Source organism: Rhipicephalus microplus, chromosome 2 (assembly GCF_043290135.1).
Source record: "Rhipicephalus microplus isolate Deutch F79 chromosome 2, USDA_Rmic, whole genome shotgun sequence".
Lineage (NCBI taxonomy): Eukaryota > Metazoa > Arthropoda > Arachnida > Ixodida > Ixodidae > Rhipicephalus > Rhipicephalus microplus.
In genome coordinates this window covers 31,748,820-31,776,087 of record NC_134701.1, presented here as the reverse complement: position 1 = coordinate 31,776,087, position 27,268 = coordinate 31,748,820, and the positions used below count along the sequence as shown (strand labels likewise).

The following is a 27,268-nucleotide window of genomic DNA, read 5'->3' as shown; positions in this document are numbered from 1 at the left end:
ACGTCGGGTTTCTTCAAATCTTTTGGTTGAAGTCTAAATCATCTCCCAGTTTCATACCCAACCAGATAGACTTCTGTCGAATGTTTACATTGAAGTCACCCAGGCATTGGGTAGCGCGACCTCTCAAGAGAGGTTGCTGCTGCGGTGGCTACATTGAAAAGCACTTGCCTCGCGGCCCTTGGACACAAGGGCACTGATGAGGCACTTGTGCTAGTGCCAAATATTTTTACACATGCTTTTACGATCAGAACCTTTTGTCACCCATTTTTACTATACATATCACGTCACTGTCATTATTTTCTTACTTCTATATTTTACCTATTTTAGCGCGAGGAAGTTTAAGGCCATTATACAGCCACCACACATATCCATTGTTCATATTTCGTCTTATGACGTGGCGCTCTTTGGTCTTCAAATAGCCCTTGCACCACAAAACACCACACATCATCATCATCATCGCGTTTGGCACGCTCTAAAGGTCATCGCATTTCTTTCTCTGTGGGTCGCCGCCTCTTGCGTTTCGATGAGAGTCATCTCCATGGTGCATGGTCTGTACTGCGTGCGCACTTATCAGACTCGTAATTCGGCAGAGCGGAGAGGTTACTTCGCTTGCTGCCGCGATCGCGTTTATGAAAAAATCACAGCCTATCCACGAAGTGAATGTTGATTGGTGGGGCGAAGTGTTCGTCAGCCTGTCGGTGTTTTCGTCCGTCCATTCATTCTTGCTTCCGTCCGTCCATGTGTCTATCCGTGTGACCGTCGGTGCATCCGTGCGTACCTCCATGCGTCCGTTCCTGCATCCATTCTTCCGTCTGTTTGTCCGTTCATTCATGCGTCTGTTTGTACAGCTGTCGCTCCATCGGTCTGTCCCTCCGTGCGTTCGTGCCTATGTCTTTTTGTGTTGCTGTCAGTCCATCCGTCTATCTGCTTGTCCATCCGTCCGTCTGACTACCTAGTGAACGCTCCAAGTACAGCCATCTCACATCTTTTCATCATGTGTTCATATACAAGTGCTGCCATCCAGCATATATTCTAAGGACCGCTCTTTCGGGTATGCGCCACCGGTGGCTGCATACACCATCGGAGGATGAATAGACCCACACCCTAAGGAGCTTCGCCCCTAAAAGCATGCTGTTCGCACACAAAAAAATCAAAATTGTGACAGTAGTTCGCGCTTGTCATGTATACTTGTGCGTTCAGTTCGTGCGTCTTTTTTTTTTTTTTTTGTTCGAACAGTATGCTTTAAGTGTCGAGCTGTGATTTTGTGTGTGGTTTCTGCTTAAAGTGTGCTGCAAGTTTCGAGCTGGGGCACAATTCTCACGGTGTCCAATTTGTGGACATGTGCATTTCAGCGGAGCGCATTCAGGTAGGCAAAGAAACAGTGAGCCCTGATGTCATCGCGCTCTTGACCACATCCACACATTGAACTCACCAGCTCATTCCTAGTGTAACGAGAAAGAAAGTGGATGAAATGTACATTAACAGGACTCTTAAACAAACCTGACAAGTCTGAACTTGAGTATGAATGTGTTGAGATGTTAAAAGAACAATGCTGGGAGCACGTACCGAACTTCCAGTTGTGTCGGGTGAAGTGGGTGGCCGCATTAAACCTTGTTGAAGGGCCAACGTGATTAGAGTTCATGCAACGAGTAAATCTTACAACAACTAATTGTGAAGTCACACTAACAATGGCAATCAAGAGAGCTATTCTCACGGTGTCCACTAAGTTTACATGTTCATTTCGGCCTCCACTGATTGGCTGGAGCTCGGCAAGCAGCGCGCACCTGTTTCCGGTCTATCTTCCAAGCCGTCATTTCGTTGCCAATCAGCTTTCACAACTCTCGACACAAATGAGAAAGACTGCATACGTTTTGCCGCAATTAATGCTAGAAAGTCATGATTAGAGTTCATGCATGGCCTCCGTGCATGAACTCTAATCTGAACAGGTTCACGCACTCGCCGCTTCGAAAATCCTGCTTCGCCGCTTTGCCGCGCTGCCTTCGGTGTGAATGAGGCTTTAGGGTGACTGCAAGATTACCAGGCCTTCAAAGGTGGAAGAGCATTTGCATGACTTAAAATGCAAGGTGCGATAAGATGGCTTCATTCAATGAATTTCAAGGCTCTCTGAGGCGCATGTTGATTCATCAACAGTCTGACCGATGCATATATATGTGAACACAAGAGGGATTCGGTTAGCAACTATTGTGAAACTATTGAAAAAACAATTTGCATGCCTCTCTTAGTTACTTGTCTCTGCCCACTGCAGACCCCTGCGACCTTTTGCGCTCTATGGAAGAAATGTTACGAAGCTTATGTTGCTGAAAACACAACCCTCACCTCGTATCGCTTCCAAAATTCCTTTCAGACTTTATAGAACGTATGCATGGAATAACTGCAATATTCCTAGTTTCTTCGCGGGTGTAGGTCATCCGAAATAATCTTTGTTTGCAGTGCGAATGAGCTGTTCACAAACCAATCAATATGATATAGGTAGGGCACCGAGCATTTTTGCAGTTGGAAACTATTGCTCAGATAATGTGCCCAAGTGTTATTTTTTTTGCCGAGCGTAAGTACGACATCATTCTTCCTCACTGAACAATATTTGAATGCGCCGACGCAAAATTCCACAGTGGCCTCACTCAATGCAGAATATACTGCCAGCAAACATTCTCCACAGCGACACATGAGCGTCTTATAAGAAATCACAAATTTTTGGAGCAAGGTATCTCGCACGTGAATTCTAGTTCCATCCCTTCGTCTTTAAACACATTTAGAATGTGTTTACTTTTCCTATTTTCAGCACGTGACTTGTCTTTAAAAATTAAAAAAATTCTATAGCTGTAACAATTCTCTGCAGTCTTGTGTTTAATGACCCAATCAAATCGGAACGGTATAAAATTCATTGAACTTTATGAGCAGTTTGTCGTTCAATAACTCTTAATTCAGTGTTACAGCTCACGTTCCTTACGTTAGCATGTTTTGACCACATGTTTTGGCCCAGTGATACGTACACTGACTGATATACATGCAGGTGCATTAGGACCCTATTCAACAAGCGGCGGCGTGTTCTTTTCGTTTTGTTCTCGCACGACGCCAACAAGCAGAGGCAGACGAAGAGCCGGTTCACTTAGCGTACCAACTTTTTCCATAGTGCTCCATGAACTCGTGGGGCGTTGTGGGGTTGCTTGAAAAATGTATATTGGCATCATGCGGTGCAACTGAAACCATGAAAGAAGGCTGCCAAAGACCGCTCAGCACACTGATGCTAGAAATTGGTTGTGTTTTTCTCCTTGAGAAGGTAGCGCAATCATTTGCTGTGCTTCTTGTGATTTCTAGGAGATGGTAACATATCCCAGTAGGCATGCATCACTGTTGTGGCACGAAATTTCAAGCGAAGGTTTGGGGATGCACCTGTACGGCAAAGACACTGTGACAAAGACGAGAAGCTGCTGCTGTACATTTGCAAAGACACTCAAAGGGTGAAGTACATCGGATGGTATGCATTGAACGACTAAAGATTGGGATGATGGTGAATGATTTTCCGAGGGCAATGGTAGTCGCATAATGCCAGTGAATGTCATGACGTTCAGCTAGTATGTTGGTAGCTACACGTTCCTTATGCGATTGTAAGTAGACTGACTCGAATGTAGGTCGGCCCCTAAAACTGCATGGAAAAAAAAGAAAAGGGTGTATAAACAAATTTTATTTAAAAAAATTTATTTACAATGTCTGCAAAGAAAATGAAGTCAAATTTCGTTGTGTCAAGTTGCCTTGAAGGCAGTGGTGAAAAACTGTGCAGAAAAGCTAGCTTCGGAACATTTTTAGAAAAACATCATTTACAACTGAAAGTAGTCTTTGATTCTAGGTCAACCCCTCCCCCAACTTGGGATTGAGACAAAGTGGGTCAACCTACAGTGGTGTCATTGCAGTACATGTCGTTTTACGCTGCTTGAGATGGCATGATTGCTCGGTGTGCTGGAACGAGTGGTGATGAGTGCTTTCTTTGAGCAGGAGCGACTGGACCTGTGGTACGGTCTGCGGCAGATACCTCGTTGTTGGGCTGTGGTGCAGCCCCTCCTGTGTGCTGTGTACCGTCCCCGTTGTGTGGACGGCCTGGTGACACTTCCGAGCCACGAGACTTGCCGCCTTGTTCGCGCGTTCTGCCGAATCACCGCACTCAACTCTGATCGGTGGCCTTTCTTCCTCCGATGCCAGCAGGAAGGCACCTTTGCATCTGGCTGCAAGGTCAGCTGGGGGGAGAGGCATAATTATCACTCTGCGCAAAGTTTGTGTGAGAAATTTCTAGATTATAGTGGATAGTAAAAATGAACCAGATTGAAAGTGCGGCATTAACGCTCACACTTACTCTGGAATACATATCAATAGCAGAAGTTCTGCAAGTAAAACATTACATCCTTGACTCCCATTTTCGGAAGTGTTTGAGCCTTTGATGTCAACATACATTATTCGCATTTACTAGCACTGTCAAATTGATTATTCCAGCTTACAGTGTAAGTGAAAGAAATCATCAGAGCAATGTACTCAAGTATATATGACAGACTTGTTTTTTTTTTCATCAACTATGGTTCCCCATTATAACTGGCATTATTATAGTCGTTTCTGATTGTCACTGCATGTTAAGCATTCACTCTAGGCCTGTGCAAATGTTCAAGAGATTTGAATATCTTAACAAATATTACAGTATTATAATTCACTTTGCAAGAATTTACTATTTCTGGAATTTAAGTGTAAAAATGAATTAATTAATTTTACCACATGTAACCCACTAAGAAGTTCGTTTTTCTTTAGCATAGAGTAGTTGACCTCTAAACCTGTAAGAGCCGGTAAAGAAAAAAAATTTGCACTGCCACTTAGCCACACTTCTAAGGTTAAGTACCTATGACCCACTTCATTTTTTTCTCCTTTACCTTATAAGACAGAGGTCTCAAACTCACCTGACCTACAGGGCCGCAGTCGTGCAGTTTATTCCCACGTGGGCAGAACAGTCGACATCAGAGTGGCGAAGCGAAGAGATATGGCTCTAAATGGGTCACATCTGGGCACCAATTGCAAAAAGGAGTGGTCTTGTTTCGGGATTGCGTTTCAACGCATGGTGACTGCATGAGGTCTTTTACAATGCAATGGTTGTAGCAGCTTACCTGAAGAAAGTATAAGATAATCACAATGGGCAAAAAAACATTAGTGGGACGGCCCAGTCGGCGTGCCGTCTGTGGCCAGAGGCGAACGACCACATGCCGACTGTTCCACTTTCACGTGGTCTTGTGGTTGCAATGGCGAAGCTCCGAGTGAGTGCATTGGTGGCATCTCTCCATAGCGTGTCATGTGGTGGGATGTCACGCCTGCTACACTTGTGCTCCGGCGGCTCAATGTAACTGGGACTTGATGATTGACCTTTCGAGACATAGTGCAGTAAAGCCTGTGCTATATTAATGTGGGTACCATTTAGAGTACTGAAAAACCTCATTTGTTATGAAGCACTAACAGCTGAGGCACATTGGCTTGATGTCTGGCAATGCTTTGTTGCCACTAGCGAAGAAATATCTGCATCAATTTCTTGTGTTGGGACGACCCGCATTGTCGATTGCGGGTGTTTATCCATCAGCTGCGACCGAAGTGCCATCTTGCTCACCTTGAGCAGAGCTGCTCGCACAAGTATGTGCTTACGAAAATGGCGAACCATTTGATGTAGCACCGGGCAGGATGAATGAACTCGTAAAAGTCTGGACTCTCACGTCTTGAAACTTCTGCTTTAACGGAATGTTAGTGTGCAGCTTTAGAAATGCTATCTGTAACTGAAACGTGGTCTCACCCACCAGCACTAAAAAGGGCAAAGGGCAAGTTTGAAAATTATCAATGGGGCTGGCGACGTCTTTAAAGTGCCTTTCGAATTCTCTTTGGAGATAGTGCAGGAGATCAGAGAAGTTATCACATGATTCTTTACCCACGTTCTTTAACGGCTTGAGCACAGGAAAATGGTCAAACATCTAAAGTCTCATTTGATACTCTGATGGCTGCAACTTGGATTGGAAGGCTCTAATGCCGTTATGCATAGTTCTGTGTGCTTTCCTCGAAGTTTAGCATTCACGCGGTTCAATTAATCAGTGATATCTGTGAGGAATGCAAGAGACTGGAGTTACTTCTTGTCACAAAGCTCACCCGTGGCTCTGTTTTTGACTTCCTGAGAGCGTCGATTACCTCGCGAAGATAAAAAAATTGCTGCGGCCCTCTTCTACAACTCAGCCACTGCACCTCTGTATGATTCAAAATTTCATCATATTGCCACATGTGTTTCTTATTTCCCTTTTGCTGTATTTGCTTCATGCCCACTTTAGCAATGCTCAGTGCAAACTGCACCTCAGGGTTCGAGAAGCTTCACCATTGTAGTTAGTACTCAAACCCCATTATAACGAAGTTGCATCTTACGCTAAAATAAGTTATATTCAGAAATTTGTTATAAGGGTTTATTCCTGACACTATATTTATTGCAAGGCTATTTTTTATTTACTGCGTTACAAGTAAAATTTTGTTATATGCGGTTTCATTATAGCGAAGTCGTAGTATTGATAGTTCTTTTTTTAACATTGCGCACAAGACACGAACACTTGAGCTGTGGTAACGACCAGTGATAAGGCTGGAAAATGTGATGAGTGATGTATATAAAATGTTCAACGATGCATGGTTAAAAATGGGGCAAGGACACGAGACACAAAGGAAGAATACTCATGGACCCAAATATCATTGTGGGTGAACGTGGTTTCAACAGTGCCCAGTTTTTTCATGACTGACGTTCTGTGCGCCGATATGAGTGTTCAGCCAGCATGCTGTGACTTGAGTTTCCTTTTGGTGGCACAAGTTCGCCCAAATAGAATTTTGTCTCGAAGACGCTGAGTGCTGCCTTATTTGACAGCATGACTGTGTCACAACATTCACTGTCAACTGCTTCTGAAAGAGATACAAAGCTGTGGTGATTAAGAGCTTTTGAACAGATAAGGTTCACTGTGTCTGCGCCACTTTTCTTTTGGAGAAATTGGCTGCACAGTACTTTTTGGTTTAAAATGCAGTGAATGGCTGAAAATTGAGTGGTGATGCGTAGTGGGCTGAGTTTTGTAGGTAATTCACCACGATCCTGCTTTTGCATCCTATCATAGATGGTGCATCATTGGTAGCCAAACTTTTTCCACAACAAACACAGCACACTGCGCATTCTCTGAATTGTGTTTACTTTTGTAAATTGCCATTGAGAAAGCTTGAAATCCTTGGCATTTGTTGAATAATCATTTTTTTGTGGTTTTTCTGATCTCATTAATTCTCTCAGCCTCTGTGTCTGGCGACAGACTTCTTTTTTTAAATGTGTTTTTCATGCCAGCACATGTAGTGTCAGTGACTGCAAGCACACACATTTTGATGAGGAGGCCTCCAATGAAGGGCTTCGAGAATTTAGCAATAAGCTAGGAAATAACGAAGCTTGCCCTTACTGTCTCGTTGCTTGTTCTGGTCGTCTTTTGGAACAGACGTTGTTGTTTTCCCAACTCGGCTTTCAGTGGAGACATGGCAAGCTCACGCACCTTGCCAGTTAGAGCGTCTCGTGATTGCAAGACATAAGTGGCATTGAACATTGTATTCCTTCTGTACAACCACAGCGTGGTTGCAAATTGACACAGCACCTTGTTTCTCGATTTCGTGAAAAAATACCACAGTTTTCACCGCTACTGGAAGCACCTCTTCTTGTAGTCCAGTTTGAGTTTTCTAGAAATCTTGGGAAATGGCATTACAGCCCACTAATGTTTCACAGCAAAGGTCTTCATTCTTTGCAGATTCCAGAATAAAATAGGTGGGTTTTTGTAGATAGGGGATCTTTCTCTATTCACTGGAGGCGCTTACTTTTTTGTTTCCGTTTAATGCACACGCAGTAATTGTGGCTGATGTCAATGAAGAAATGGTTCAACTTCAGCTTGCTCAAAAGAGTAGAGGCGAGCTGAGCATCAAGCGCAAGCACTAGAAGCTGGCCTGACCGCAGTCGCTAATTTAGCACAGTCACACTATGGAATTACTTGTAATTTGATACACTGGTCAGAGCTGCTGAGATGTGACACTGCTGTGTGAAAGAGCGCATAGATCACACACTGCAGCGTCTGTGCAGTGTGCAAGAGCATGAACAGAATGAAGAGGCACACGTGTAAGCCCGCAACAGGTATTGTTGCTAAGCTAGTTGGTTCATGCTCGAGGAAAAAAAAAAGATACGGTGCTAAGAGGACGAAGCGAGGAAACGATCTGACAGACAGGAGCATCAACTTTTAGTTGTTAATTGAGAGATACCATACCAATTTGTAAAGGCTGTTAAACAAGGTAGTTTCATAACAGAAATAGACACATGTCAAAAGAAGCAAATCATCTTGAGCCGCTAAAACAGAGTCAGGGCATGCGCCGCAAGCTACACTGAACCGATCTGTAAAAAAAATGCCAGTGCCCATAACAAGTGTCAACCCTTAGTGTACAGCAAACTTGGCAGCGCTGTCTCGCCTTAAATGAATACAGGCTATCTTCCAAAAATTTCGCTTCTTTCTCGCACATACCCATTGATGGTGCACTAACACAGTGGCTACCTGCTTTTTTTTTTAATCAGCAACGCCTCACTTGTCTCCCTTTGACTTAAGCTGTTTGCTCTCCTAAGAAACTTAGGTGGGCTGAAGAAGGGCACACAACCGAAGCGTTTGCAGTGGTGTGCCAAGTGCACGGGCATGTTTTCAGTGTTGTTTTTGCAGCACTGTTGTCCAGGATGCCCCGCTCGGTCGTTGGCTGCGCGCCGATAATGTATCGCTGAAATCGTTTCACACTGCCGAAGTGGATGTAGCCACGAGGACACGCTGCCCACCCTCCAGGGGGCTACACTCATGTTAGATAGAGCTTGTCGACTGATCGGCACAAGCCTACGCATTGCAAGCCGTCAAAGGCTGAAGAAAGTCATCTATTGGCGCACTCCAAGTCGTCTTGTCATTATGCTAAGCCACGTCACACTATGTCTATCCATAGCGCACGACTTGCAACTCATTTGCGTACCACTCGAGGAACAGACGAAGTACTTGCGAGCAGACGAAGTACTCTTCAAACAGGTCTGGTACACCTTGAGGAACATAGCATATGAACAATAATGGTCAGTGGACTTTGTCTGCACTCATTGCACTTTCCATACCTCTTCATACATTTTTTTATTAAACTAATTCTCATTTGCCATGTAATCCATGCCTGTATGGTAACGGAGAAGTAATGACGTTGCTTTTTCCCGGTGACTGTAACCAAGGTACTTTTTGGGCTTAGGGATCTGTAACTAAAGCTGTTACTTTTTACTGGTAACGTATCCATCAGTGCACCATAGACATAATGCAAGTTGGCAGAGGAGCGAATATACGCATTGTAACCAAGGCACCATTCTTCAAAGGCTCACGTGCATGAAAAGTGACGGACAGGCAGCCGCACCATTCCAAAAATCGAGACGTGAGACTGGGATGCAAATTTTGATTCTTTTAAATTTGCAAGTGACGCGGAAAGGTTGAAGGGTCAGAAAACAGGCTCTGACTTCGTTTTACACCCCCTTAAACAAGGTCACTAATTCGTACAGTTGACTGCGGCGATCACGTTCTCTGAATACATGTTACAGCGCTGCACCCCGCGCAGGCCCTTCATTTAAAAAAGAACTATTCTCATGCCTATTTTTTTCTGACCAAACCCCCTTGTACGCACAGTGATGCACGCTTGCCCATGGGCAACTTGATGTGCCATTGAGCTCGTCGATTGGTTTTTCGCCCGATTAAACGGTGCCTTGGCCATCGGTGATGCAGTTTCGACCGTGCAGTCCGCATTTTAATTTTTCTGTACTGCTCTCTGCCATTTTGGAGACTCAAAGACAGCTGGGAGAAGCAGTGTTGCCTTCAAGATGAAGAGGTGTCTCACTATTTTCTACTAGGGGAAGAGTGCTCCTCGCATCGTGCTTCCTCCCTGCATTGTTATGACACGTATTCATGCCCTGCTCGGTCCAATGGCTGCGTGCTGATGATGTATTGCAGACATGTCGCGTTGCCAAAGTGGGCATGGTCATGATGATGGGCTATGCCTTCCCCATCCCTATGTGGAGAAGGGTGAAGAGGCCACGCAAAAATATGAAATCATTTGAAACAGATGCTCTAAACCATGTAATTTCTTTATTATAGCACATGTTCACTAAAGTCTTGGGACAGCATCTTCACATAGCAAGAATGTGCGCATATAAAAATTTCTTTATAAAAAGTTATGGACTTTGGGGTTGTTTACTGGCAATTTAACATTTGGGAGTCTGCTGTGCCTATAAAATGAAGGCAGAAAAGGTTAACGCTGTTGCAGAAAGTTTCCAACTAACTTTTCAGAACTCTTGTTTATGCACTATATTTTCCCAAGGAATGGCAACAGAATCTCTGCACGCTTTGGATTTTCTACTCACATTGCACGGCCATCAACTACCAATCAATTGTTGCACATGCATGCCCTCGTTTTCTTTGACCACGCTAGTCTGTGCTTCCAGAATTGGTAAGTCGTTTTCTCTTCTTTCAGAACGTAACCACTGCAATGCTTTTCGTTGACTCAGCACCAAACTGCTGCCATGATCAATTACGGGTGTGCCCTCATTAGGCCTAGTGTGGGGATTTGCTACTTGGCATCCCAACTTGGGAAGGACAACATGAGGCCAACGGGATTGCACTTGTGAGGTCAACCAAGAGTATTAGTGCAAAAAAAAAAAAAAAGTTTCGGTTTATGGTTAGGAGAAGAGCTGTGACAACTAGGCTGCATAGCCTACCTTGCTGTCAAGTCCACCTGCTGGTGGCAAAGGCGGAGTTCCGCACCGCAAAGCCTTTACATTTGTGGAATACCGCGTTCATTGATGGTGGAATGAAAGTTGCTTGAGCGACGTAGAAATTTACCAGACAACAAGTCTAACAGCAGTACCGTTCACTTTACGTGGGTACATGTTTGGTGTCGAGAGTGAGTAGGGAATGCACGGCAAGCAGTCAGAGCACAGGCACCTCTAGTGCCTTTACTCTGTTTCACCACTTTGGTTCAGCACTACCAAAGCTGCGGGGTGTAGGAAAGCCACACACTTGTGCAGCGAAATGCAGTCCTCCTCCGGCGGAAACAAAAAAAAGAGACAAAAGGAGCGTTTTAGCGGGAGATGCGGAGGAACGTGTCGACAAAAAAACAGACATACGAAAACCACGAACAGTGTTGGAGAGAAACAGCCCCAGAGTGAAGTTATTTGCCGGCATGAGGCTCTACTGATCTTCAGCAGAGCAACAAATTCACGCTTCAAGTTCCCTGTGTAGTTTTGTTTAGTAGCTTTACCGCATTTTTAAGTTGATAAACTAGTAATAATAACTACAATTCGTTAAGCAGACGCCGTGAATACAGTGGGCAGGCCACACAGCACGAATGAATTCAAGTGGAGGGGGCTAAGCGCCCTTTCTATTGGCTGAGAGGCCTGTAGCCTCCACAGTGATGAAGGAAACTTCTGAAACAGAGTACAGAGGACCTTTCATCACTCCACACACCCTTGATGCATCCTTTTTTTTCTTTCCCTGCTCGACTTCTCGTTAGTTCGCTCCACGTTCTACCCTCCTCCTTCGTTACGGCTTTATCCCAGATGGTGTACCTCTGTTGACTGGCACGGTCGTTTCCTCGCTTATCTGGGTCGGATCATAAACTGGTCTTTCATCTCAGGTATTTTGCAATAAGCAATATGCGCACTTGTGGAGTTCCATTGAACACTAAACAGGAGTAAGAAACGACTGCATTATAGCCTGTCGTTCACTATAAGCAGTTGCACTGCAAGTAGTCCAAACTCGACCGGCATGGAATGTAATGATGCTGAGTTCTGCTTCATTTAGCCATTGTAGTTTTCTCAAATTGAGTTTTGCTACTTGGTGCTAGGGCGATGGCGTAGTGGTTAGAACATCCGCCTCGCATGCAAGAGGTCTGTGGTTCAAATCCCGGTACCGCGCAGTTCCCAACCGGATAAAAAAAAAAAAAAAATCCACATGTTGATGGAACTGCATTAAGAGGCCTGGGGTGCGGCCTCACCGGCAAACACTGCCGAGAACGCACTCCCTCACCAGAGAAGGATTGGCCACCCTGGTGCAGTATCTGGCCACTACCTCCCACATGCTTACGTCAAATAACTCACGGCCCTCAGTCCCCAGCAGCTGCGAAGCAACTGACCACGGCGGCGGTCAGATCTGCAACGCAGCAGAGGGTGCTAAGAATCTCTGGATCCGGACAGGCCGCCATTGGAACCTGAACTTGGCAACGTTTAATGCTAGAACCTTATCTAGTGAGGGAAGTCTAGCTGTACTATTCGAGGAGCTAGAGGGTGTTAAATGGGATATAATAGGGCTCAGTGAGGTTAGGAGGACAGATGAGGCCTATACGGTGCTACAGAATGGGCACGTCCTTTGCTACAGGGGCTTGGCAGACAGAAGAGAACTGGGAGTGGGGTTTCTAATTCACAGAAACATAGCTGGCAACATAGAGGAATACTACTATAGCATTAATGAAAGGGTGGTAGGTATCGTAATTAAACTGAATAAAAGATACAAGATGAAGGTAGTACAGGCTTACGCGCCTACATCCAGCCATGATGACGCTTCAGTTGAAAGCTTCTATGAAGACGTGGAATCGGCAATGAGTAAGGTAAAAACACAGTATACTATAGTGATGGGCGACTTTAATGCAAAGGTAGGGAAGAAGCAGGCTGGAGACCAGGCAGTCGGAGATTATGGCATCGGTACTAGAAACGCCAGAGGAGAGCTACTAGTAGAATTCGCAGAACGCAATAATTTACGGATTTTGAATACCTTCTACCGAAAACGAGAAAACCGCAAGTGGACATGGAGGAGCCCTAATGGCGAAAATAAGAACGAAATAGACTTTATAATGAGTGCACACCCTGGAATCGTGCAGGATGTGGAAGTGATTGGCAAGGTACGATGCAGTGACCATAGAATGGTACGGTCTCGAATTCGCCTAGACTTGAAGAAGGAACGACAGAAACTGATACGCAAGAAGCCAATCAATCAGCTAGCACTGAGAGGGAAAGTACAGGAATTCAGAGTGTCGCTGCAGAACAGGTACTCGGCTCTTAGTGAGGAAACCAACCTTAGCGTAGATACAATGAATGATAATCTGACGAGTATCATTACGGAGTGTGCAGTGGAAGTTGGAGGCAGGGTAGTTAGACAGGACACTGGCAAGCTTTCCCAGGAAACGAAGAACCTAATTAAGAAGCGTCAAACCATGAAAGTGTCAAGTACAACAGACGAAATAGAACTAGCAGAGCTTTCGAAGTTGATTATTAGACGTAAAGTATGCGATGTGAGAAGGTATAACATGGAGAGAATTGAACACGCTCTGAAAAACGGAGGAAGCTTCAAAGCAGTGAAGAGGAAACTTGGAATAGGCAAAAGTAGGATGTATGCACTAAGGGACAAAGAAGGCAAAATAACTACCAATATGGATAGGATAGTTAAAATAGCGGAGGAGTTTTACAGAGATCTGTACAGTAGCCGAGACAACCACGACCTTAATAATATAAGAACTAGCAGTAACCCAGACGACACCCCACCAGTAAGGATAGAAGAAGTCAGAAAAGCTTTGGAGAGCATGCAAAGAGGCAAAGCTGCTGGTGAGGATCAGGTAACATCAGATCTGCTGAAAGATGGAGGACAGATTGTGTTAGAAAAACTAGCCACCCTGTTTACGAGGTGTCTCCTGACGGGAAGGGTACCAGAGTCTTGGAAGAACGCTAACATCATCTTAATACATAAGAAAGGAGATGACAAGGACTTGAAGAATTGCTTGCTCTCTGTAGTGTACAAGCTATTTACAAAGGTAATTGCTAACAGAGTAAAGAAAACATTAGAATTCAATCAACCAAAGGAACCAGCAGGATTTCGAACAGGCTACTCAACAATCGACCACATTCATACTATCAATCAGGTAATAGAGACATGCTCAGAGTATAACCAACCCCTATACATAGCCTTCATAGATTATGAGAAGGCGTTTGATTCAGTAGAAATATCAGCCGTCATGCAAACACTGCGGAATCAGGGCGTAGATGAAGTATATATAAACATTCTGGAAGAAATCTACAGGGGATCAACTGCTACCATAGTGCTTCATAAAGAAAGCGACAGAATACCAATCAAGAAGGGTGTAAGGCAGGGGGACACAATTTCACCAATGCTATTTACCGCATGCTTACAGGAGGTTTTCAGAAGCCTAGAATGGGAACAGTTAGGGATAAAAGTCAATGGAGAATACCTTAGTAACCTGCGCTTCGCCGATGACATTGCATTGCTGAGTAACTCGGGGGACGAATTGCAACTCATGATTATGGAGTTAGACAAGGAGAGCAGAAAGGTGGGTCTTAAAATTAATCTGCAGAAAACTAAAGTAATGTACAACAACCTCGGCAAGGAGCAGCGCTTCGAGATAGGTAATAGTGCACTTGAAGTTGTAAAAGACTATGTCTACTTAGGGCAGGTAGTAACCGCAGAGCCGAACCACGAGATTGAAGTAACTAGAAGAATAAGAATGGGGTGGAGCACATTCGGCAAGCACTCTCAAATTATGACAGGTAGATTGCCACTATCCCTCAAGAGGAAGGTATATAACAGCTGTATCTTGCCGGTACTTAGCTACGGAGCAGAAACCTGGAGACTTACAAAGAGGGTTCAGCTTAAATTGAGGACGACGCAGCGAGCAATGGAAAGAAAAATGGTAGGTGTAACCTTAAGAGACAAGAAGAGAGCAGAGTGGATTAGGGAACAAACGGGGGTTAAGGATATCATAGCTGAAATCAAGAAGAAGAAATGGACATGGGCAGGGCATGTAGCGCGTAGACAGGATAACCGCTGGTCATTGAGGGGGTAACTGACTGGATTCCCAGAGAAGGGAAGCGGGTTAGGGGGAGACAGAAGGTTAGGTGGGCAGATGAGATTAAGAAGTTTGCGGGTTTAAATTGGCAGCAGCAAGCACAGGACCGGGTTAACTGGCGGAACATGAAAGAGGCCTTTGTCCTGCAGTGGACGTAGTCAGGCTGATGATGATGACTTGGTGCTTAGGACTTTTGGAGCCCTTAGTCACTACAAAAGCCCTTTCTCTGCTCTAAAATACACTTTCAGTTGCTTCAAAAAAGTTTCTTTTTTTTTTCTATTTTGGAAAGCGATTTTGCTGCTTGAAAAGCCTTTTTCCTGATACTAAATGCACTTTTAGTTGCTCTGAAAGCCTTCTTGGAAATGGGTTCGGCCAATCACATCAGTGTTCACACCTTATCCTACTCCGCTGTAGAGTTGAACTCCAGCCACAGTTGGTAAAGTGAGATGCATAGGATTAAATTTGCTGATGTAATACAGCAGTAATTGGAGAATGTTAGGACCAATGGAGCAATTTAGGCCGCTGTGTGTGAGCGTGGTTAGGTCTGACTGACGGAAAAACGTGTACTCTCAGGACACCATGCGCGAGATCAAGTTCAACACGACGAGCCGATGCTTGGAGCCTCTGGTGGGGACACCGCGGGAGACCAGCTGGTACCCTGAGGTGGAAGGCTGTGGCATTGGCTGCCGACACCCGCTGCTCACCGAGGACGAGCGGACCAGCATGCGCACCTTTGTTGGTGTCATCGTTGCTCTCGCCACAGTGGCCTGCCTGTTTGCAGTGGTGAGTCTAGAGGATGGTTTGCATTATCCTGGTTAACCTCCAACTCACCTAGAGGAAGACAAGAGATGGCTCAAGACACCACGCGTCTATTAACTGCAGAGGCGCATAATGGGGGTAAGGGCATGCCCAGGCAATAGGTGAAGCTATCTGTGAAATACTACTTCAAATATACTACTTCACTCTTTCGTTACCGAGATAAACTGCTCACTTCTCATCGGTCTCGGGTAGGAATTTTATGTCAGTTTAAAAATACTCCAGCATGCATTGCAGCACACCAAATCATGCATGAGGCAGTGGTTCCACTCCTGTGCTAAAGTGCGCCGAATCAGATTTACTCTGCAATCCTGATAATGTCAGGAGAAATTGTGCCGAACTGCATCAAAGTCTAGGGTTTGGGAGCGTCTATCACATGCAATAAAAATAGCCAGCCACTTCAACGTGCCGAAACATGTGCAGCTTGTTCTATGCCAAAGTTACAAACACGCACCAAGAATTATTCGCTGAATAAACAGCGGTCGTGTGTGTGCCTTGTAATTCACGATGCTATGCACGATTCCGATGCAGCTTCTGCTATGTTAGTCAGCTTCTGCTATGTTAGTCAGCTCAACAGCAAAACGCGCTTTCCGCATGTGGTTCCAGATGTCTAGGCAAATCGATAGCGAGCAAGTGGGGCAGCTTCATCGATAGACGTCATCCATTCTATAAGCGTTGCTGATAGGTAATTTCAAAGTCATATGACATGTAGTTAAGGCAACCTTTTCACTAACAGCTTCCCACATGCTGCCAGAATGTGTGTCACATTTATTTTTGGAGATAGTGGCGTGAAATCTGGAAACTCCATAGGAATAGATGCAGTTGAACCCCATCTAAGATGAACGCCAACTTCAACGAATTTCCTGGTACAACGAAAAATTCTCAATTCCCCATCAGCTGTCCATAAGAGTCAATGCAAAAATATTTAAGCCCAACTAACATTTTTTTCCTGCTGTTCCACTTCAACGAAATTGGACTATGAAATTCCCGGCTCACATATTTAAGGGGGGACACTGGTCTTAGAAGGCCAAAAATCGCAAAAAAATTGACTTTTCGAAGCTGACATTTTCGAAATCTGCGTCTTTTTTTTGCACTTATCTGAGAAGTTTCTAGCTTCTCGCGTCATTATTTCTGGCGCAAAATCAATTTATAATATCCCTGTGAGATGAATGTGAGCGCACATTGACGCTAAAATCGTGCTTTTTCCACGCCGAACTGTTGTCGTTACACACGAGCTATCGTGTTCATCCTGGTCTCGTTTGGAAGGGTCGTTCTTAATCTTCAATTTCCCGCCACCGCTGGCTCACCTTGCTCATTAGTGTTTTAGCAGAAACGTGTCATCGAGAAGCACTAACGCGCTATTCAATTGGCTGTTTGGGGCACGTGACCAAATTTAGGCATCCGATTGGCCAAGGGGCGCTTTCCGTCTGCTTCATCATCGTGACGCGCACGGACATGCGCCATTTTGTAATGATGCTACTGACTGCTTGCGGCAGTAAAGAAGTTCCGTGCTACAGTAATTTGTGAAGCGGGTGTGGCGGTGGTTCGTTCGTTGTGAACTTCAAAAAGATCCCCGCTATGGCTCAGGACAACGGGGATAACGAACTCGACGCGGTCAACGGCGGTCGCCGAGTCACCAGTGTAGGCTTAACTCACGTACGAGCCCGTTGATTGCCGACAACGTTACTAAGAACGGCTATGTTTTGCAGCCTCATCAGTTAGAGGACGGCAAGTAAAAAGCAGAAGTGAAGCTACCAGAGATATCAATCTTTGTAGTGACGGAACGGAAGTGCAGTCTTATTGCTGAACCCGCCGATGTTGTGGTTCCCCCCTCCTGACGAAAGGACCTTGAACTGTGCTAGGGGTCGTCAGAGTGGAGTACGCGGCGCGTCGACCAAGAACAGAAAGTCAATCAGTTCGCAGTGAACATGCTCGCGGCCCTCGCAATGGAGGCTACTGGCAACAGGTAGACTGCTTTTAATGACGTGTTCGCAATGTTGTCGCAATCTCCACTCGCAATCTCCGCTCGAAAGTCTTACGTGAAAAGGAAACTAACACCTTGGCACTTGTGTAGCCTCGAAATTGATGAGCGAGGGAGCAACTTTGGTTCGCGACACTTACGGGTAACTTATTCTGGACAAGCCGGAAAACATCGCCGCGTTATTCGGCGGATCGTGGATGACGCACGCACATTTGTCGCACATCGCCCTCAGTACAGTCACCGAACTGATAAGCGGCCTCGCGGCAGACGAGCACACGGCGACAACTTGCTACAGGACTAGAAGAAACGACACGCTCGTACAAACAATCAGTCCTATTACATTCCCGGTGCATATTAACTGACTAAAATTATGTGTGCCATGATATTTTTTTCTTGGAACGGCGAAATTAAGTTTTAACAGGATTATTCTCGAAGCACAGATTTTGACCACTTTCTTTTGCTTGTTCGGTAAAAGTGGACCTAGGACAGCTAGAGCTGTAATTGTTTTTGCACAACGTAGCTAAATGTGCACAAAAAACAATGCTGGGAGCCTATCTTTAATGGTAGCTTCATTTTTTTTTATTTTAATTTAAAAATTTTTGTATTTCGTTATATGCAATGAACTTTACTGTGCTGTAATTCGAGAAGTACTAGTTCAATTTTCGATCAGCTTGCAGCATTGCACTTCTTAGTCTTTCTAGCATTCGTTTATATGTCCATGACGATGTAATTACAAGTGCATACATTTTTACAGTTAAAAATGTTAGAATTCTTTGTTTTCTTCATTTTCTCAAAATTGCAGTTTTGTACACCCTGCATGAAAATTACTGCAATATTTCTGAAACTATTACAGATAGCAGAATATTTTATTTTGCAGCATGAAGCTATATGTTTGGAGCACACAACATAGGAAGCAGATTTTGATATCTCTTGATGCAAGTTTTTCAAACTAGTCTTTTGTGTGACCACACAATGGCCACATTCAGGGCTGTTAAGTTTAGTGTACTGTAAAGTAAGAAATAATGACCCATTCAAAAAAGTGCTTCTTATGTTGCATGTCTTATGCTTTCTACTGTCAATCCCTATGTTATTTAAAATTTTTGACAGGTGGTTATTTTTCTATTATGATAAGAACAATAGAAATTGTTATCTTGATTATTTCATTAACTAATGAAGCTACAGAAAAAATAACTACATTTTTCGAATCCAGAGAACAAACTAAGTAAACGTGACAACTTTTGTCACACTTGGTTTAAAAATAAATGAGAGAGCCCTAAGAACCATGTCCCCCCTTAATGCCGTTCAGTAAACACAATCTTGAACATTTCCATGCACTTTTAGAACATAAAAATGTATCTACGAAGTCTGAATCGCATGTTGACACCAGCAGAAATCACCACTGTACCATGGTGTCGCTGTTTACTGAGCACGGGGGCTGCTGTTGCTCAATAGCGATGGCAATGAAACTACCCTACTTTTGCCACTGACTTGCTTCTTAGCCGCCGACAAGTCGAAGCTGGAGCTCACTGGCTCAGTTCTCCATGTTGCTTCCGGGTGCTTTCTCAGAACAATGCCTTTTACGATGCCAGTGCTTTTCGTTCCATTTGCTCTTGGCCAGTGTGGTCACTGGTCAAAGTGACTGTTTGTCCGCGTTATCAACAAAATCAGCCTGCCGTGACTAGTGGATGACAAGGGTAGCATACAGTAGGGCATAAGTCATCGCTTCACAATACCATGCTTGCATCTCGGCATTGTCAGATACTCAAACCTCGTTATAATGAACCTGAATATAACGAAATGTTATATTCAGGTTCAGGTTATAATGATATATATATATCATATATATTATATATCATATATATTTATATTCAGGTTATAATGAACCTGAATATAACGAAATGTTATATATAACAAATATAATGATATGTCATTACAAAGTAAATGAGGAATAGTTTTGCAATAGATATAGTGTTAAGATTTCGTGAAAGATGGAACTTTGTGATAATGAGGTATGAGTGTGTTTTGTGATGGCTGGCAGCTGCTAGTGTTCATAAGTTAGTACAACTGCTTGACTCAGCTTGTTCATAAAAGCTGTTGTTCCAGTGTGCTTTTGAAGATGTATCACTTTGCATCTGTGAGAAATGCATCATGACACGGGAAGAGAAGGAAGCAGCCAACACTTTTTCAACTTTGAGAATAAAAGTTCATGTTTTGCTAACGTATAAACAGCAATACAAGTCGAGATAATTTTAATAAAACAACGAGCTAAAGTCGCCCCTCGTCTTATATAGCGGTGTCTAGCTGACAGTGTGCCGCTATCTGGCAGCATGTAGATTGCATGTCTGCGAGAAGCCGGGGACGGCCATATCCGCATTCAAATCCAATAGCAGGCTGTTTTTTTCTCTCTCTCTCTCTTTGTCTGTTTTCTTTGAATTCATGATTTGCTTCCAATCTGTTCTGAGGTTTCGCTCCGCTTGACATTGCATTGCATCTTTAGTGGTCGTTTTTTTTTTATTCGTGCCCTGAATATGAGTAGCGGTACGAGGAGGCAGTACTCAGCTGCGGTTAAACTAGATGTTGTTAAGTTCGCAGAAGCGGACAGGAATATGGCTGCTCAGCACTGCATTTGTATATCGCAAAAAAACGTGCACTATTGAAGGGCGCAGAAAGCGAAGCTGCAGGTGTGCAATCCTCGGAAAACGTTGTTGTTTCGTGGGCGAAGTGCGGTTCATCCGCAGCTGGAAGATACACTAGCAGACTTTGTGCGGGAAGTTCGTGCGCGCTTGCTGCCAATGACCGTGGATACCAAGAAAGCCGTGGAACTCGCTCGAGAAGCTGGGCTCATGAGAGAAGAGTTTCGTGTGCCAAACTTTTGGGTGCATCAATTCATGAGACGCAAAGGATTTGTTTTCCGGCGGCACACATCCATCTGTGAGAAGTTGCTGGAGGAGTTCGAGGACAACCTTATAAACTTTCAGCGTTTCGTGAACTGGCTTAGGAGCAGAACAACTACATGATGGGGCAGATTGGCAATGCCGATGAGACCCTCGTGTGGTTTGGCATGCCTTCGTTGACCACGATCACGCAGCGTGGAGCCAAGGATGTGAAGCTGTTGTTCATTAGCAACGAACACTGTCATGCTCGTTCACAGTCATGCTGGCATGCACGGCAGATGGTAGAAAGCTTCCACGCTTCATTATTTTCAAACGTAAGACAATGCCGAAGGAAGGGTTCCCATCCTGTGTTGTCGTTCGCATCAGCAAAAAGGGATATATTGACGAGGCCATGATGTTCGAATGGATACAAGTAGTGTGGAACCGTCGTCCAGCTGCGCTGCTGCGTCTTTGCAGCATGCTGGTGTTAGATGCGTTTCTTAGTCACTTAACCAACGCTGTGAAACGCTCACTTGGTGATGGGAAACAGACCTCACCGTTGTACCAGGTGGTATGACGTCCTCCCTCCAGCTGCTCGACGTTAAGCTAAACAAGCTGTTCAAGGACCGAGTGCGGCTTGAGTACCAAAAGTGGATGTCTGGGGACAACCCAAAGACACCGACAGGCCGCCTACAGAAGCCTCCGCTTGCGACAATGTTTGTGGCTGGGTGCTTTCCCTCTGGCGTTCCTTGCCAGATTGCATGGTGGAAAATGCTTTCAAGAAATGTTACATCAGCATCTCGCTGGATGGCACGGAATATGACGCACTGTGGGAGACGGCCAGCGACAAACTCTCGTCTTCAGAAGACAGTGGTGCTTCGTCTGACGAATAGGCACAGTTGCAATGGTGGTTGAGGGGAGCTTCGACGATCGGGGGGGTGCGCCCATTTCACAAATAAATGTTATTCGGCACTTTTTCGTCAACATGAACTTGGGGGGGGGGGGTCAATCTTTGTTCCCACTCGACCTTTAGTCGCGTTTACACGGTAGCTTAGGTGAGCTATATTGTTGTAGGGCGAAGCTCCTTATGGCGGTACCCAGTCGTCCCTTGTAGTCGTTGTCGTAGTGTGTAACCAGTGTTACATTTTGACTTCCAAGGTGGTGCCGGTGGGAGATTTTTCCTGTACGTTGTTGAACAAAAAAAAAAAAAAAAAAAATCGCAGCGTGCGCGTTAACTAAAAGCCGAAAGCTCCTGTCTCTCATTCCCCATTAGCAGCCTTTGGCATGTACATTTAGCACTATCTGACTAGAAAGGGTTGCTACGCTATACTCGCAGGGTGTAACCTCCTTAGTTTTAAAAAGGTTTAGCGAGCGTTGAGCCGCAGTGTTATGAATACAGTGAACTAGTATATACCATGAACTCGAGGTGGTTAAAGGTGGGAAGTAGATCCGAAGCACAAGCCGTAAGAAAGTGTGCATGTGCCACCTCTCGTTTAGTACTTAGAATGTTCGCTGGATGGCGGTGCTTCTATATGGGGAATATATGATGAAAAGATGCGAGATGGTGGTACTTGGAGTGTTGAATAGATGGACGAACGGACACACAGACAGATGTATGGACGGACGCATGAACGGATGCAGGGGCGGATGCATGGACGATAGCAGGGACAGACGCACGAACAGACGCACGCACAGGCGGGCGGATGGACGCATGGACGGTCACACAGACGGACGCATGGACGGATGAATGCTTCGCCCCACTCTCCATCATTCACTCCGTGGACATGCTGCCATTTTTTTTTATTTCACTACAACGGTATTCTCACTTCAATAAAATTGTGTTCATACCCTGTCAATTCAGTTGTAGTGGCATTTGACATTGTAAGGAACACTATTGAATTCATTTTCTCATGCTTTGCATCCACGTAAAAGCGTGTGAATTATGGAAACACATTGGCACTTTTTCTCAAATATATTTATTTATGGATCTTCCACGAGTATATCCGCATTTGTATTTGCTTTTGTGGTAAATGTCCCTAAAAAGCACTGCCCTTTTAAACTCATCAGTGTTAGGGTCCCAATGTCATCTCATTAATAAAAGCATGCCTCCTGGTTGGAGCAGCCGCAATTCTATTTTAATACGCACAGCATTAGTGGTGGGGATACAGTGGGCGATTGAAGATCACCGAATAACCACAAGTATTTGGTACCACAAGATCCAGCTCGACACCAGGACTCATCTGACACTGCTATCAAGGTGGGAAGTCAAGTTTTCTCTACTGCACGGCCATTTAAACATCAGGGCCTGCGGATCGAGAGCTGGGACGCGCACATGCACGGCTGCCACCGCTGCCGCTGCGATAAACACGGCTGAGCAGATAGGTGGTAGCAAGGAAGCACCGGTCGACGCGCCTGAAACTCTTCATTTTTCTAACAAGATGGAAGTCACCGTGGATGGTGACGAGGTCTCGAGTGATGATCTCGAAGAAAACGCAGGGTGGCGGACAGTAGGCTCATAGAAGTCAAATCACGGGCAAGTGTTGGCTTTCCGCGTGGAGACTGCAGATGGCAACTACAACAAGAAAAAAGGCTAGCAGCGTCTACGACAACTCATCACAGCAAGTCGCATGCGACATTTACATCGAGGTGACTAAAAGATAATTATACGCCCAAGAGGGGGCCTCCGCATCGCTGATCATGAAGCTGTCCGCATAGCGACCAGCGTCTACCAAGCAGCAGCAATCCCGAAAAAAGCTCAAGATGAGAACATGGTTTGCCCTAATCTACAACAAAATATCATTGTCATGAGTACACCCATCGAGGCACATGCTGATAAATATCAACGTATAACCCGCATCATGGTCGCCAAGAACATGTATGACACCAGTGCCTACGAGGCGGCGCCGGACTATACTTCCAAAGGCGTAATACGCGACATCCCCCTGGAAGATAGCGCCCGCAACATCACCGCCAGCGTTGTCGCACTCAGAAATCCCACGGCATTGGCTGCTAATAGGCTGAGTAACACAACGGCAGTGATCGTGCTGTTCGAGGGATTCAGGGTACCGACGTACGTTCGCTACAGTGGAGCTCTACTGCGATGCACCCTATACCCGAAAACAAGTCGATACATGTTATCACTGCGGCAGACTGAGACACCGCACGGATGTGTGTCCGAATCCCCAAGATCGTAAATGTCGAGGATGCGGGGCGCCGAGCCCCCCAGAAGACTACCAGTGTGCACCTACGTGTCAACTCTGTGGAAGCAACCACCAGACAGCCAACAGGACCTGCAGGGCACGCTACAAGACCCCTTACATCGTGACACGTCGCCGCTGGGAGCGCAAACAAGTTTCGCCTAAACCTACAGCCAGCGGCAACGACGCAAATAAGCAGGACACTCTTCCTCCTCGACCACAAGGAGGCCGGGGCCGGCCCGAATCCCGCACCCATTCAAGGTCCGGATCCAGGTCATGGAGCCGAACACCAGGATCACACGAATTGAGGTGGGCAGACGTGGTCGCGGAAACGCAGCATAGGTCTGAGGAGGCCACATCTTAAAACTCATCGAAAAAGTTAGAGTCAGAGATAGTTCTACTCAAACAAATGCTTAGTCAATGATATCATAAAATGAATGCTTTAAGCGAGGAAAACCACATGCTTAAAGAGGAGCTTCGTAAATTTAAGAACTCAGAACAACACCCAGTAAATACCCCCCCAAAAATTATGCCTGAAACACCTCTGGCACAAATGGAGAAGGAGGCAACCCCCCCGCCCCCTAAACGCAAAATGGAAACTTCGAATAATCAGGACGGACCTACACGCACTACTATCAGTAATGCCACTCTTGTTGACCTGATGAAATCAGCTGAAAAATTCAGTGCGTGGATGACCACAACGTCTCGCCTCATACCTACACTCATCGATCGTGTAGATACGCTTACTCAATTAATACAACAGCAAAATGAGCACTTTAACTAAAGAATGATAGCAGTAGAGTCGTGGACCTCCTCGCAGCCATCGAACGGAATGGCGCGAGCACGCCATGGAGCACGCCTTCTTAGCTCGACTAACAGATTAGCTTGAAGACAATGACGTGCTTCCAGGCACTATGTTAGGTTTCCTAGGGCACCTTTCATGCCAGGATACTATGCTTCAATTAAGCACCAAATCATAGACACCACGACCCGCTTAACCAAAGCAATACTAGGTTTAGATCTTAAGAAAGCATTCGATAACGTTACACACAGTACAATACTCCAACAGGTTAGTGCCTTAAATCTCGGAACTCGAACGTATAACTATATTCGCGACTTCCTAACAGACCGACAAGTTGTAGTCAAAGTGGGCGCACCCACATCATCTGAGATACCCATAGGAAGTGCAGGAACTCCACCAGGCTCCGTGATATTGTTACGTGAAGATACGCGCGAAACTAGGCTCTTGAAGATATATTTACACAGCGCCAATGCGCAAGCCAAGATGAAGAACGAGTGCTGTTTTCTACACCAAAATCACGTCGTCTTTCTCCACGCCTATCTAACCGCTTTTTGTGGGACATGGTCTCATAACATAACCCCCAAGTGCTGAAGCACCGTCTCGGTGCTTTCTATGATGTTGCCGAGTGGTAATGCTTAAGGCGAGATACATGAACAATGTCTGTAGACAGTGAAGAGGAGGAGGAGGAGGAAGACTGGAGCGGGGCTATCTCGTAGGTCACATCTGTCACCTGGCGCAATACGTGGTAGGGTCTCAGGTAGCGGGAAAGCAGTTTTCAGAAAGTCCAACGCGCCTGGTCGGAGTCCACAATAGCACAAGAGAACCCGGAGTAAAAGAAACTTGGCGATGATGGGAGTTGTAACGCTGCCGCTGCTGATCTTGCGATGCTAAAAGGCGCTGACGGGCAACTTCTCGTGCTTTTCGAGCTCTGGTGATAGCATCGCAAGCGTATTCGGTCGTCGAGTCGACGGCTTTCGGAAAGATGGTGTCAAATGGTAAAGTTGGATCACGGCCAAGCACGAGATAGAAAGGTGAAAAACCAGCTGCATCGTGGCGTGAGGAATTATGGGCGAACGTAACGAAAGGCAATGCAACGTTGCAGTCCTGGTGGTCGAGGATACGTACATGGCGAGCATATCGGTTAAAGTCCGGTTGAATCGCTCAGTCAGTCCGTTAGTTTGCGGGTGGTAGGCTGTCGTAAATTTATGTTTTGTCTCGCAGGAGCGAATCAGGTTGTTGATAACTCGGAAAAGGAAATAGCGCCCACGATCTGTGAGGAGTTGGCGTGGTGCGTCATGATGAAGTATGATGTCGTGCAGGAGAAAAATCCGCAACGTCCGTGGCACAGGTGGTTGGTAGAGCCCGTGCAATGGCGTACTGGGTTGTGTGATTCGTCGCGACAGCTATTCACTTATTCCCAGAAGTGGACGCAGGGAAAGGGCCTAGGGGGTCAAGACCAAGTCGAAAGAACGGATCAAAGGGAACGTCAAATGGTTGAAGGAACCCAGCAGGGCTCACTGAAGGTTTTTTTCGGCGTTGACACTGGTCGCATGAGGCGACGTAGCTGCGGACCGAGCGATAAAGACTGGGCCAGTAAAATCGACGCTGTACATGGTCATACGTCCGAGACAGTCCGAGGTGACCGGCAGTGGGAGCGTCGTGGAGCTGGCCGAGCACGCTCACACGTAGGTGGGAAGGTACCACAAGGAGCAGTTCGTTTCCGTCAGGGTGGACGTTGTAACGGTACAATGTGCCATTCTTGAGCACAAACAGTCGAGTAGACGGATAGGGTGCCGCAGAATGAATCTTCTCAATGATGTTACGTAAGAAAGGGTCTCGGTGCTGTTCCTCGCGGATGTTGCTTAAAGCGGAGAGAGACAGGACACATGGCGTTTCATCGAATGCCTCAGGTGGGTCCACTGGATTCCAAATTAAGCAGTCAGCGTCATGGTGTAAGGAGCCAGATTTGTAGGACACCAAGTAGTTATACTCTTGGAGTCGTAATGTCCATCGACCAAGGCGTCCAGTGGTGCTCAGATTTGGGTGCACGTTAAAGAACCCCAGGTGGTCAAAATTTCCGGAGCCCTCCTCTACGGCGTCTCTCATAATCATATGGTGGTTTTGGGACGTTAAACACCACAAATCAATCAATCAAGGCGTCCAGTGGGGTCCTTCAAGGATGCGAGCCAGCAAAGTGCGTGGTGATCGGTTGTGACGGTAAATCATCGATCGTGTAAATAGGGCTGAAATTTCGCTACTGCCCAAACGAGAGCAAGGCATTCCCTTTCGGTGATTGAGTAATTCTGTTCTGCCTGCGAGAGGAGACGGCTGGCGTAGGCGATAACGTGGGCGCATCGGTGCCGACTTCTGTAGGGGCGGCATTGTCAAAATGGGCCAGAACAGGTGGTTCTGTTAGCAATGAAATAATTGTAGAGAACGTCGTAGCCTGCGCAGCACCCTGTGTAAATGAGACATCTTTTCTCAGTAAGTTCGTGAGAGGACGGGCTACTTCCGCATAGTAGTTCACAAAACGTCGAAAGTACGAGCACACACCAAGAAAGCTGCGGACTTCCTTGGTGTAGGTCGGAATGGGGAAGTTCCGCACGGCTCGCACTTTATC

The 27,268-nt window shown here is 45.6% G+C and overlaps 1 protein-coding gene across 1 annotated transcript in view; it reads left to right on the top strand.

Annotated features, from left to right (window-relative positions):
- smo (smoothened, frizzled class receptor) overlaps nucleotides 1-27,268 on the top strand; it is a 206,322-nt gene that overhangs the window by 13,838 nt on the left and 165,216 nt on the right. The window contains exons 2-3 of the mRNA XM_037420254.2: nucleotides 4,012-4,245; nucleotides 15,553-15,762. Coding sequence (XP_037276151.2) covers nucleotides 4,012-4,245; nucleotides 15,553-15,762 — 444 coding nt within the window. The remainder of the gene's footprint in view (nucleotides 1-4,011; nucleotides 4,246-15,552; nucleotides 15,763-27,268) is intronic.